The 14,350-nt window shown below is 37.7% G+C and overlaps 2 protein-coding genes across 5 annotated transcripts; one reads left to right on the top strand and one right to left on the bottom strand.

Annotated features, from left to right (window-relative positions):
* Positions 1–11: 11 nt before the first annotated feature.
* LOC110800748 (pentatricopeptide repeat-containing protein At2g13600) lies at positions 12–8,265 on the top strand. 2 transcript variants are annotated; one of them, XM_022006068.2, is made up of 3 exons: positions 12–2,266; positions 3,496–3,562; positions 6,685–8,265. In XM_022006068.2, the coding sequence occupies exon 1, from the start codon at positions 169–171 to the stop codon at positions 2,251–2,253; it is 2,085 nt and encodes a 694-aa protein (XP_021861760.1). In that variant the 5' UTR covers positions 12–168; the 3' UTR covers positions 2,254–2,266; positions 3,496–3,562; positions 6,685–8,265. The 2 variants fall into 2 exon arrangements, with proteins under 2 accessions (XP_021861760.1, XP_056696632.1); XM_056840654.1 differs by having other exon boundaries at positions 12–2,360.
* On the bottom strand, positions 4,721–7,533 carry LOC110800749 (ABC transporter G family member 5). Of its 3 annotated transcripts, XM_056840655.1 has the most exons (3): positions 6,131–7,533; positions 5,645–6,031; positions 4,721–5,172 (listed from the first exon to the last, which is right to left on the bottom strand). In XM_056840655.1, exons 1-2 carry the CDS (start codon positions 7,531–7,533, stop codon positions 5,650–5,652), a joined length of 1,785 nt encoding a protein of 594 aa, XP_056696633.1. In that variant the 3' UTR covers positions 4,721–5,172; positions 5,645–5,649. The 3 variants fall into 3 exon arrangements, with proteins under 3 accessions (XP_056696633.1, XP_021861761.1, XP_021861763.1); XM_022006069.2 differs by having other exon boundaries at positions 5,645–7,533; XM_022006071.2 differs by having other exon boundaries at positions 4,721–5,161; positions 5,645–7,533.
* Positions 8,266–14,350: the final 6,085 nt, after the last annotated feature.

Here is a 14,350-nt window from a genome sequence, read left to right as displayed (position 1 = left end):
CACCCGGATGCACTTTACATGTGGTGAATTTGCGAACTCCCCCGAAGCTCAACTTGCAGAGTTGGAGCGTCAAGATTAATAACTGAAGGATGCGTCATTCTGAAGTAACGCAGCACATTATCAAATATCACCAACTGTAAAACCATTTTTCAACATTTAAATTATGGGATGGCAAGAAATTTGCTGTTCAAACAAGATTTCGAAACATTTTGTTTCACAAATTCATCACCCTTTGCTAAGTTATTGGATTGGTGCATCAAATCGAACTCGGTGGACCATGGCCGTTGTGTTCATGCCCGTATTCTCCAATCCCAGTTTGCGTCCGAGATTTTTATCCAGAATAGGCTGGTGGATATGTATGGCAAATGTGGGTTTGTTGAGGATGCACGTAAAGTGTTTGATAAAATGCATCACAGAAATATTTTCACTTACAACTCATTATTAAGTGCTTTGACGAGATGGGGTTTTCTCGACGAAGCTGCTGATGTCTTTTTGGGTATTCCTGAGCGTGATCAGTGCTCTTGGAATTCTATGGTTTCTGGGTTTGCTCAGCATGATCGGTTTGAAGAGGCAGTCGAATATTTCGCGGGGATGCATAGAGAGGGTTTTGTGCTGAATCAGTATTCATTTGGCAGTGTTGTCAGTGCTTGTGCCGGGTTAGTAGATTTGGAGATGGGGGCTCAAGTTCATGGCTTGATGTTAAAGTCCCCATTTTTTAAGGATGTGTATATGGGGTCTGCTCTTGTTGATATGTATGCTAAATGTGGTGCAGTGGAATGTGCTCGGATGGTTTTTGATGGGATGGTTGAAAGGAACCGAGTGACATGGAATAGTTTGATTACATGTTATGAACAAAATGGTCCTGTGGGCGAAGCTGTTGAGGTGTTTGCAAATATGATGGATAATGGGGTGGACACGGATGAAGTTACACTGGCTAGTGTTGTTAGTGCTTGTGCAACGTTAACGTTAGTTAGAGAAGGTATGCAAATTCATGCTTCGGTTGTGAAAAAGGATAAGTACAGGAATGACCTAATCTTAAGTAATGCATTGGTTGATATGTATGCAAAATGTGGTAGAATTAATGAAGCCAGATTCATCTTTCAAAATATGCCATCAAGAAATGTGATTTCTGAGACAACTATGGTCAGTGGTTATGCGAAATCAGCTAGTGTGGAGACTGCCAACATTTTGTTTATGAATATGATGGATAAAAACATTGTATCCTGGAATGCACTTATGGCAGGTTACGCACAAAATGGAGAAAATGAAAAGGCATTAAGCTTGTTTAGGCTGTTAAAGAGGGAGTCTGTTTTTCCCACTCATTATACTTTTGGGAATCTCCTCAATGCTTGTGCAAATCTTGCAGATCTGCATCTTGGCATGCAGGCTCATGTACATTTGTTGAAACATGGATTTGTCTTTCGCTCTAGACCAGAAAGTGACATATTTGTGGGGAATGCCCTAATAGACTTGTACATGAAATGTGGGTCAGTTGAAGATGCATTGAGGGTCTTCAAGTATATGGTGGAAAGAGATAATGTTTCATGGAATTCAATCATTGTAGGTTATGCTCAGAACGGACATGAAATTAAAGCTCTTGAGATGTTCAAGAGGATGATAATATCTGGGGAGGTACCTGATCACATAACAATGATCGGAGTTCTGTGTGCTTGTAGTCATGCTGGTCTGGTGGAAGAGGGTCGCCATTATTTCCACTGGATGTTCAAGTTGAATGGTTTAGAACCATGGAAGGACCACTATACATGTATGGTTGATCTACTTGGTCGAGCTGGTTGCTTCGATGAAGCAAAAAATTTAATCGAGACTATGCCAATGCAGCCTGATAACGTTGTCTGGGCTTCTCTGCTTTCTGCTTGCAAGGTTCATTGCAATGTTGACATGGGGAAGTACGTGGCAGAGAAGCTATTGGAAATTGATCCTACTAATTCTGGTCCTTATGTTCTTCTCTCAAACATGTATGCAGAACTTGGACAATGGACAGATGTTACTAGGGTTAGGAAGCTTATGATGCAGAAGGGAGTTATTAAGCAGCCTGGCTGTAGCTGGATTGAGATACAGAGCCATGTACATGTGTTTATGGTGAAAGACAAAAGCCACCTGCAGAAAAAAGAGATTTACTTTGTGTTGAAAAATCTTACAAATCATATCAAACTAGCGGGATATGTCCCTGACTTTAATGATTCAGAGATTGATGAGGAAGATATCCGTATCATTCAATGGAAATATAACTAGTGGCTGGCTTTGGGTGAGCCTCTTGTAATTTGCTTCCATTGCTAACAATTTTGTAGCTTGTGGTTAAGTAATTTGATGCATCTCTATGCTGGAAACTAAATAATCTGGTAATTTTTGTTTATTTTGCTTTGTCGTTCCAAGTATTTTGAACCTATTACATGTTTCTTCCTATCGTTAGTCACTTATATCTTCTATGCCTACTTCACATCCTTATTTTATGAACAAACTGCTAAATGGTTGATCTAGATGTATATGAGCTTTATAGTTCTAGCCCTTTGTTCTATTCTATTAGGAATTTTAAGTGAACTATGTATGCTCAGTAGTTTTAATACGTAGTAACAGTTTTCATTGGGATACCAGGGAAGTGGAAAGTTAGAATAGAACGGAGTGGATTTTCTTTGGGAAGTAAACAGACGCTTATCCGGATTTTTTCCCCAAGAACTGTATCCGTTTTAGTAAATTAAATATCAAGATATGTCAACGAAACCAAATTTATTAGTTTTAGAAGAGCTGTGCTTAGCTTGCCTGTTAAGGATTCAGCATCTTCTGGTTGTCATTTCTTTAATTAATTGAAACTGGACTTTGGAGTTTGTATCGGTTAGAGGACAGAGTTTCTCCTCCTCCTATCTGTTCTGTTGTCTTAGGAAGAAATTGTTTCAGAAATTATGCCCCTAGTTGCTCAACATCAACGTGTATTACATTGTTCTTTCGTAGTAGTAATCTGATGGTTATTGGTTTTTGTGAAATTTTGCAAAGGCAGAATGAGCATCATAATTGGTTAGTCAACTAGAGTTGTATAAATATGAGCTATTCAGGTGAATGGGGATGTACAAGAACCAGTTTTACAATGCAGTTCATATGCAATGTGCATGAGCTATGTTAGGTAAAATCGTTGTATGGTTGTATCAAAGGTGTGATTGGTAACGTACTCATTAATCATAGAGCTAATTAAGGATATCCTGCCTGTATTTGCTATATTATTTTGAAATTTTGTTTCTGCTGCTTTATCTACAATTATTTTTATCTTATAGTAATTCCATACAATTTGACCGTTTCTATTACGGGGAATGTTAGGAAGTGAATTTTATGTGATAGAAGCAATTTAACCACTGCATATGCTAATATAGTAGACAAAATATGGTTGTTTATGAATGATAATTATATTTACTGCCAGGGGGTGGGGAATAAAGAATACTGCAAATGCTATTGCCTACTCAGTTACACGGAATTATATGATTGCAGATTACTACATTTGTGGGTGTCGAATGTTCAGCATAAGGCGCGGTTATCTTTTGAAGTCTGAACCACGGTAAATGTCTATCTTTCTAGAATGATATACAAATTAAGAGCATGTCATTGCATTTCTTTATCATTTGATGTCCAGAATATGTTTCCCTACTCATAATTATGTCATGATGTCATCTGCTAGACTGGTTCTTCCTGTTAAATGTTGTTGCTTCTCATTAGAAAAGGGTTTTCATATTGTTGTTTCTTGATAATTTTTAGAGGTATATCTAGTTATACACGGAGTACTTCGTATCCAGTTGAAATCAATGCATTGTTGTATTTGCATAGCATGCACGAAGGATTAGAATTAACAGTGATTGATCAATGATTGGACCGATTCCATGATTAGTCGCGTTTAGTCTCTGATCTAAATAAGCAAGTGTTGTAAACAGTATTTTGATAGTTTTGTTTTGTTCATCTATTCTTATTACTCTGCAGAATATGTTGATTTACTTATGTGATGATATTCATGAAATTATGAGGACGAGTACCCCTTTAGAGAATACCAATACTAGTGTTCCCAAAGTCCCAAACTTTTAGTGGGCCCTGGATTTCTTACCTACTGCAGGGAAAAACAACATTTGTGGCTCTTAATGTATGAGGACAAAGGTTGATTTTAATCTGTGACGAAGTTGTCAAAATATTTCGAAGAAGACAAACTAAAATCAAGTTATGACTTATGAGCCACAAATTTTTCCTTGCATGTGAACCCTCATTTAGCTATGAAGAATATTAGAAGAAAGTAGCAGAAATTAGGGCCATATTTTCGTAGTCTCTGTGGAGCATATTGGCTCAATGGGTGGGAGTCAGGAGACGGTAATTTTCTATGTACCGATTGCACGGTGAAGGTTCTTGGTGGGAGGCTGGTTGGGAAGTAGTTTTAGGTATTAGATTGATGTCTATTGAAAGGTTACAACTCACTACAACTACCGACAAAATCAAGTGCTTAAACTAATGGAAGAATCTGCAATTCTGCAGTGGCTGATTGAATACAAAAATAAAAAAATAAAATAAAGTAAGCTAATGTAATGCATATGAAGTACAAAGTTCTTGAAAACATGAATTTCTTCTGTCATTAGGACCATTAGGTACTTTTCAGTACTGATTAGTACAATAACCAACTTGGGCTATCTGACGTGGATCTGGATAAGCACAGAGTAGGGGACCGTAAAAATATTAGTAAGAAGTTAAGAGCAGTGTGATGTAGTATAATTATTTTTACAGTATGATCACAAGGAGTAGTTTGGATAAATAAGTTCCTGATACCAGTAGCTTAACTGGCTCAGTGGGAAAATGATCAACAGAACACAATCTACTGGGAAAATGTGGATAAACGAAATAAGCAACAAAGTTTACGACCCAAGAAAACCACCGGAAAACCGAGCAACTGTAAGCTTTTTGAACATCAACTTGCAAAAACCAAACAAATCCACAGCATCAGTAGTTACCCTATGTATTAAAGCTGATTCCTTTAATAAGTAGAGTCTTCACATGAGAGGTTGTGACAACTTGTTGCTGTAAATTTGTTTGCTTTCGTGATCCTGTGGGTCGCGAGTCTGGGAGTCTCACAGCCACATTTTCTCCTGCCTTTGGCCTCTGTTCTATTTTGAAGCTTCACTGCCTACAACAAGCCTATTATTAGTTGAATGAGAGTCGGGTTAGAAAAAGGCCTTGAACATAACAAAACTTGTTCCAAATGAAATAGATCAGTTTGTTTTGTTGTTTGCTAGATATTTTCCAAGGGACAGATTTGTAGTTATGTACAGAAAAGACACTGCATTGCTATTTCTCTCTTGCTGTTTTCCTCTTCATAAGTTGTGAATGCTAATATACAATGTGAACTCTTTTATAGTGTTCTGTCAATTAGAGTTATTAAACCTATTAAGTGCAACAATGTGATTAAAGAATGGTCCACCCCTCTTGTTTCCATCCCTACATATTGTTAGTTTGTTACTACGATTTACGAGTATATCACTTAAATAATAATTTCCCATCAAATAAAAAACCATCTAATAATATGCCCTGTGAAAAGTGGACACAATTATGGCTTTGCTGAATGTAAGGAGTGTTTGTGTATAGAAAAACAAAGAGGTGAAGAGATTACCATGTTCAAATGAGGGCATCCTTGAAAGTCCTTTTGGAGCATTTACATCTGAGAACGACATAAGATATGAACCTGTACATCAAAATGAAGCCCACAGTGATTAACACATTCCTCCACCTATTCTCCTCTCCCAAGCCTTCTTCCTTAAGAACATCCTTCCCAGTCATCGCACACATCCCAAACATGCTCTCCAAACACACTTTTGACCCGGAAAACTCGTTGATCAGGAACCCTTCATAAGGGTACTTAAACAAGGACACATAATGCATCCCAATCCAATATCTTGGTATATCTTTCTTGGATATAAAGTAGCCAGAGAACAGAAAAAATGACCCCATCACTCCAGAAATGACCGAGTTTCCTACTATAAAATTTGGCACCAGTGCACTGAAACACACCACAACAGAATTAGCAGTGTAGAGAATCAACCATATCAGCAACAAGAAGTGTGCGAAAGCTGAGAACTCCGGCTTTAGCCCCACTAACCAATACACTGGAACTGTGAACAAGATGGCTAGGATGAGCAAAAACGGGAGGTAAACTACGGCATTTGCAATGACATAAGACGAGACTCGGTAACTCCCGGAGGAGGTCTCCTTCATTAGTATTTCTTTCTCCTGCAGGAAAATAGGCAATGCTTCTGTGGTGCAGGACAATAAAAATGTTAAGATAAATGCAAATAATCCAACCCTTTCAAATGCTCCTTCTAAATCATGCTTAAGGTCATAGAATATGGAACCCAATACAAGCCCTGAAACCAGCATCTGCAGCGTCCTGCAGGCAAAAAGCTCTTTTGTCCTGAGAACAAGCTTAGAAAATCTGTGACTTAGGATCATTATTTCTTCAACCCTGGAGTTTGCAAAACTATGGGTTTCAACCTCAACTCCCATGTATGCACTCTCTTCATCCATAACCCTAGATTGCTGAAATAACTGTTGAAGGGTCTTTCTCCTTTGCTGTGGGGCAGCAGAAGCTGCTTGTTGCAATGATAAAGCTGAGTTTTCTTGTTGTTGTTGTTGTTGTTGTTGGATTGTTTCCAGGTAATCAATTGCAAACTCTACAACGTTGCAATGAGGTAGGAGTTCGAGACCCATCTGTCCGAGTTTAGACCCAAGCTGGTCAACTGTGCCATGGTGCAGAACTGTCCCATTTGCTAATAAGAGGATGGAATTAAAGAGCTTCACAATGCGAAAACCAGGTTGATGGATACTCAAAATGATGGTTCGACCCCTTGTTTCCGCCATATTTTTCAACATGTCAATGATCTGCAATGCTGAGGTACTGTCTAACCCTGATGTGGGTTCATCCAGGATTAGCACTTTTGGGTCATGGATCACATCAACACCAATAGAGACTCTCCTTCGTTCCCCACCGGAGATTCCACGTATTCCATCATTTCCCACCCGGGTGTTTGCCACATGATCTAGTCCTAGCTCTTGCATTAGGGATTTCACCCTGGAAGTTAATTCCGATGGTGGGAGTTTCAGCCTCAATTTTGCACTAAACAAAAGTGTTTCCTCCACAGTAAGGAGTGGGAAGAGCATGTCCTTTTGAGTAACATACCCTGAAATCTTGTTAAAGTTGGCCGTTTCAATGGCATTGCTGTTTATGAGAATTGAGCCAGAATGTGGGGTGAGCTTTCCTGCTAGTATTTCAAGCAATGATGATTTCCCGGCGCCACTGGGACCCACGATAGCGAGGATTTCCCATGGCTTTGCTCTGCAAGTCACCTGATTAAGCACTGTTCTCATCCCAGAAGAAGATGGTGTTGTTTGATTACCAAGTTGATCATCCTTTCTCTTGAAGATGCTGAATGGGTTTTCATTGTTATGGCTGTAGATTTTGTAGGTAATGCCTACTGCTTCAATCTCACACCCTTTTTTCTTCATTGAGCTCTCTGTCTCTTTCTCTCTCTTTGTCTCTGTGTGTGTGTCTGTGTGTGTTTTGTATAGATGCTACTGTGTTTTTCTGTAGTCTAAATTTGTTTCTTCAGTGTTGTAGTAGAAAGTGAGGGTGTTGATTACTTTGGCTGGTAAACACAGGTGCACATTATCTGATACTTATACACCAAGTCCTCTTCTCGTATCTAATTTACCATTTAAGTCGATGTTTTAAAGCTTTGAGTTGCGTTTGTAAAATGGTCATTTTGGTAACAGTTTAAAATACCAGGTGTGCCATAACAGTTATGGACTTATGGTGTGGGCAAGGCGAAAAATAATGTTGTTGAAGAAGGTAGTGAACTAGTGATTAATTTGTTTTGGATGTAATGTACAAGAAGCTGAAATAGTGAGTAGTCTTGTGACTAATATTTGGGGTTCACGTGCTCTGTTACTACTTACAATTACTTCCGTCTGTGGACTGTGGGTGAATTTGGAGGTTGGCAATCTTGGCATGAGCAAATTGTATGGTTCACATGCTAAACTTAAGTTTGTTCATGACATTTTATACAAGTAGTTTTTTTGTTTCTTTGTGATATTTAATTTGAACAAATTGTGATTTGTTTACAAATATAATCCCCAAACTAGCATTAGGCAATAGGCATTCACGGGTGTCACAATAATATTTTGTGTTATATTATGCGAGTATTATATTTCAAATAAAAGGTTGTGTTTTATGCTTTATATTGAGAATCTTTCATTTTATATAGGAATATGTGTATTTTGACCCTAGATAGAGCTGGCTGTATATGAACTAAAACGACATCGTGAATCAGTTGAAATTGAACATGATGACAAAAAAAAAAATGAACAGATGTACTGAGAGAATGAACAATAGAAATAAATATCCTTAATATTCCCTCTGTTCCCAAATATTAGTCTCTTTTGGAATCTTGACACTATTCACAATTGAAGAGAATCATCTAATTCTTTCCAATACATACTTCAAAACATATTCATGTGAGATCTTATTTTGTTCGACTTAATGTGTAGTATAACAATGTCAAATTTTTATATTTTTCTAACATACGTATTTGGAGATATTTCCGTTTAAATATTGAGTTGAAACAAGTTGAAAAGTCAAAACAAGACTAATATTTAAGAACGGAGGGAATATTTCGCTTTAGTGAAATAATAATTTACACTAATTAAGTAATACTACCTCTGTATTTTAAAAAGAGATATACTTTCCTTAAACGGTTGTATTTTAAAAAGAGATAAACTTTCATTTTTTGACATATTTTGGTCCCACTTCCATTATATTAATATTTCTCTCTTTCTTGTGGTCCCCACACTTACTCACATCATAATAAATAATTCACCCACTTTCATCTTACTTTAATAAATTCAAATCACTCTCCTAAAACTGTGTATCATTTTTTAAATACGGAGGGAGTATTAATTAATATCCGAAACTCTAGTGCACACAAGTTTCCATCACTATGCTAAATTTCGGGTGAAAATTGTCATTCCGAAAATAAACAAATAAAATAATATGAACATTCATGAATCTTTTTCTTCTTATATTGGTTCTCTTTCCTCTTTATTTCTTCTCTCTCCTCAGTCTTCATCTTAATAGTTCTCATTTACACCTCCTCTTCGATACTTTTCTACCATCAAATGCAAGGTATGGTTGAATTCACCAACTTCTACTTCGCTTCTTCTTTGACTTTGTCTTTCTCTCATCCCTGTTGAATTCTGAAAATTGAACGTACATTAAAATTTTTAAAATGAAAAATGAACTTTTGAATAGGATATCGATCATGGTAAGAATTTCTAAAAATGAACATTGAGTTTTTAAAAATGAACAATGACAAGAGTTTTTCGTGTCGTTATATGAATACCATCCAATCAAACAAGATTTATAAGAACACCTAACTAACTGACTATATTGATTAAAGTGGCAAGTTTGGAATCGTCCCAAAAGAACGGTGAGAATGAGTCTAACAAAATCAAGCTAGCTTAGAATAATTAACAAGTCAATTATCAATAAGGAACAAGCTAGGGGAATTGGGGATCAACTCGGTTTCAATGGGAAAAACGAATAGAATACGACTATGATAATGCAAGGACATGAAGTCAAGGGGCAAACCAAATAATTTAGCGTTCAACGCCTCTCGGTTAATGTCAAACTAATTCCAATAGCACGCTCTCGCGTCACTACAAAACTAGCATGATTCATGAAACAACCAGTTCACTCATATGTTCTCACCAATTCTCAATCTCTTGATAAATTGGAAAGGGACACTCCAATCAATTAACCATCATAGCATTTGCAACTACTATTCAAGCTAAACATGAAAATCATATCCAACACATCAAGTTTAATCACAAAATAATCATCAATTCCATTTTAATTCCCCAAATACTTCCCAAGCATCACCCCTACCCCTAGCATGGAACTACTCATAAGACATGGAAATAGAAATTAAGTTAAGAGTTGGAATTAGGAAACTAATCATGCTAATTGAATTGAAAACGAAATTAAAAATCAAACAATCATTCAAACTTGGAATTCTAAAATTCAATGAAAATGAAAAACAATAACAAATTCAAAAACAAGAAATAAAGGAAGATCAATAATGAGAATGAAAAGATGAAAGAGGAAAGAAATTACTTGAAGCTTCAAAAGATTCTACACTTGAGTTGGATTATCAAATCAATAAAGCTAGACTAAGAGTTTCTCTCCCTAAAACTTCTAAAATCTGGAAAATAAGAACAATAATAGGATCCCCAAAAAATTAAGGGAAAAGGATATTTATACTCTTTCCTAAAAAAGGACAAAATAACTAAAAAAATCGAATTCCAGATGTCGATGCGGGAGCACAAATAAGGGTATTCGAGGGCGCACCAAAATCGGGTGTGGGCTCACCGATGGGTGAGAGAAAACTGGAAATCCAAAGTTACATATTCGGTGCGGGCGCACCAAAACAGGTGTGGGGGCGCGCCTCTGAGGCGTTGGGGCGCAGTGAGGCTCAATGGCAATATCATAACTCAGCTACAGAGGCCGTTGCGTGCGCACGAAAAGAGGTGCGGGCTCACCGTTCCAGAAATGCCAATTTTGCATTTTCAAAAAGTTGTTGCAACTCTGCTCATTGTTGTGCGGGTGCGACCAGAATGGGTGCGGGTGCACCGACCTAGAAAGCTCGATTTGGCATTTTTTAAAAGTTCCAGAAACTTGGCACCAAATGGTGCGCGCGCACCAAGACTGGGTGCGGGCGCACCATTATGCATTTGTACTTGGACTTTATTCCATTTTCAACTCCATCCGAAATCCTATAAAATCAAATAAAAATAAAATAAAAACTAAGGAAAAACGAATTAAACCAAGAGTCACTACGAATTCAAATAAACAAAAATGTAAGTAAAAGCATAGAATAAAAGGTTAAAAAGAACGAAAAATAAAAGAAACGAATAAGAAAATAAAGGTTTAGAGCGACATAAATGTCGCTCATCAAACTCCCCCAAGCTAAGCCTTTGCAAGTCCTCTAGCAAATCAATCAAGAAACGGGAGGAGAATGAGTGTATTAAGAGACACACTACCAAGGGCTAAAAGAATAAACACTAACTCACTGTCGTAGGAATCACGGTTGCATTTAAGCACGTGCAACAAGCTCTTTGGACCCCACGATCGCTCATGAGGGCGAGTGGGATCTCGCAAGGGTTTTCTAAGAGATTGACCCATAACTCTCCAAAAACGGGCAAGGCAAGATCTAAAAAGAAAACAAAACTAAAACAAGAAAACAAAAGCAACAGGAAAAACTAAAAAAAATTCTAGAACCGAGCTTTTATTATGGAACAAGTCAAAGAGGATGCAAATATTTCTAAGCCAATAAATGAGTGCACGCTAATCAATGTCCAAGGTTCGAGTGAAATATTCAAATGCAAAGCGTAGAGAACTATGAAGTTTACACTCTTCTATCCCCCACAACTATTCTTACCGCGTCCACTCTCTAGTTTCAAATCCACCCTCAAAGATAGCTTCTCGTGACACCGCGAAGGTGCCGAAAAAGAATATAATTTCAAGAGAGAAAAGAACGCTCCATAGGCTTGACAATGTCCTCCCTCCACCAACAATGACCCAGCTCTCTAGGAAAAGGACTTTTGGGGTGTAATGTTAGGCTAGGGTGAAGGGTGTAGGAAAATTTGGGATTTGGAGCTGAAACCTAAAGTGAAGCATCAAATGAACTTAACTCAAGCAATTAGACCAAAACCAAATCATACCACTTATTTGGGGCTCCCCAAGCTTATTCAACAAATAAAATCAAACTAAACTTCTTTTTGAACTTTTCTTGCTTCATTTTTCTCATTTTTTTGTGTTTCAAGTGAAACTTTTTTAATTGCCTTGTTTTCTCTATTTTTGGCTTTTTTCCCCCTATATTTTTTCTTTTGCTTTTATTCAACATATACAAGGGGTTTCCCCATACTTTCCATTTCAAATCAACTCCCATCATTCATCTCGAATTTGCATATTCAATCACAACATATAGCACAACAACACCAAGCTTCACTATCATTTCTAAGGGTGAAAACAAAACAAAGGCTATTGGCTTGTAATGAGCTAGTAAGAAATGAAGGGACAAGGCTCAAATGGCTAGCAAAGGGGAAAATGCAAACAAAGAACAAGAGAAAAAAAAATGATGTCCTAAACTATAAAAGGAAAATAGTCACCGAAAGAAATGCCTTTATCTTCCCCTAAAGTAGCTCGGTCGCGGTCTCGGGAAAGATAATTGTCAAGTTATAAGAGAGTCGATACCGAGGATCCATGCCACTCATTCAATGTGTTTGAGAAATAGGCTAGAAAAATCAAAATCCTCAGACATAGATAGCAAATACTATCCTCTCGGTTTCAAATCACTAGAGAGAGACACCGTCTTACCACAAACCAAGAGTTCAAGAATTATGCTCTCCATAGTTCTACCAACTACCTTTGCATTCAAATCCTAGACTCGAACCTAGACATCAAAAACCGTGCACACCTCTACCAACTAGGAATAGGAGTATTCAAACCTACAAGTTCCAATATTATTATGCCCGAATCAAGAACTAAACCTAGAAAGCTAGAAAAGACTTGCGTTGACTAAAAGGAAAAGAAAAATATTTTTGGATTTTTGAATTTTCAAAGATATAAAAGAAAAAATAAAGGAAAGAAAACGAAATAAATAAAGAAAACTAACGAAAATCAAAGAAAATAAAGAAAATCAATCAAGAAAATCAAGAAATATTCACAACATCACGCATTTATTCATATAGAGGCATCATACCAATCAAACATCAAGTCCATTCCCCCAAGCTTGAAATAGGCCGTGTCCACAAGGCTTAAAAAAAACAAGGGGAGGCACAACGAACCATCCAACCAATGTCCCAATCATGTGTTAGGTTATGATACATATGACAATTCATAAATCATGCGGAAACAACCATTAAGCCAGGAATACATATTATTTACACATAATCATATAGCATAGTCTAGAAGCATACTCTTTGTTGCGTGCCTTCCATAGCTGCGCCCGAACCGAACAAGAACAAGTCTTTAGGACTCCAAGTGTCGTCCCTCCGTAGATAGTCCACAGCACGTCCGGATCCGCCTTAAGATTGACCAACTAGAATCGCCCTTAAGGTACTAATAATTTCGGCACTTTTAGGCAAGGTATGTGACTGAATTTTTCTCTCAAAAACTCACTTTGAATACTTGAAAACTCGTTATAAATTGTGAACCCAGGCCACATATTTATAGGGGTATGGAAAGAGAATTGGAATCCTACTAGGATACGAATTAATTAAATTAGAATCCTAGTGGAACTCTTATTTAATTAATTTATCTTTTAGGATTAGGAATTTAATCATTAAACGAATTCTATACGCTTTAGGATTCGAGTAACACACTTCGAGTAATACGCTAGCACCGCACGCAGGCCTTGCGGCCCACGCAAAGCGCCAGCCCACTCGTCGCAGCCCCGCGCGCGCGCCCAAGCTTCGGCTGGGCCTGGCTTTTGCGCTGGGCCTGGTCGCATGCTTGGCGTGTGGTTGTTGCGCTTGGCTTGCTGGGCGATGGCCCGGCTTTTGTGCTGGGCCTTCGTCTGGCAGGCCTCGTCCGATGCTAATTCGTACGATGCGCTTCCGATTAAATTCTCGATTCCGGAATTCATTTCCGATACGAACAATATTTAATATTTCCGATACCGGAATTAATTTCCGTTTCGAACAAATATTTAATATTTCCGTTTCCGGAATTATTTTCCGATTCCGATAATATTTCCGATTCAGACAATATTTCCGTTTCCGGCAATATTTCCGATTCCGGCAATATTTCTATTTCCGATAATATTTTCCGATACGTACCATGTTTCCGTTTCCGGCAACATCTACGACTTGGATAATATTTATATTTCCGATACGATCCATATTTCCGTTTCCGGCAATATCATCGTTTCCGGAGTATTCATTTCTTGCCTGTGACGATCTCAGCTCCCACTGAAACCAAGATCCGTCGATTCCGAATATCCATAGATGGAGTATTTAATGCCATTAAATACTTGATCCGTTTACGTACTATTTGTGTGACCCTACGGGTTCAGTCAAGAGTAAGCTGTGGATTAATATCATTAATTCCACTTGAACTGAAGCGGCCTCTAGCTAGGCATTCAGCTCACTTGATCTCACTGAATTATTAACTTGTTAATTAATACTAAACCGCATTTATTAGACTTAACATTGAATGCATACTTGGACCAAGGGCATTATTTCCTTCAGTCTCCCACTTGTCCTT

The sequence above is a fragment of the Spinacia oleracea genome, chromosome 3, assembly GCF_020520425.1.
Source record: "Spinacia oleracea cultivar Varoflay chromosome 3, BTI_SOV_V1, whole genome shotgun sequence".
NCBI classification, from domain to species: Eukaryota; Viridiplantae; Streptophyta; class Magnoliopsida; order Caryophyllales; family Amaranthaceae; genus Spinacia; species Spinacia oleracea.
Note: the sequence above shows the minus strand (reverse complement) of the source record. Positions and strands in the feature narration are given on the sequence as shown.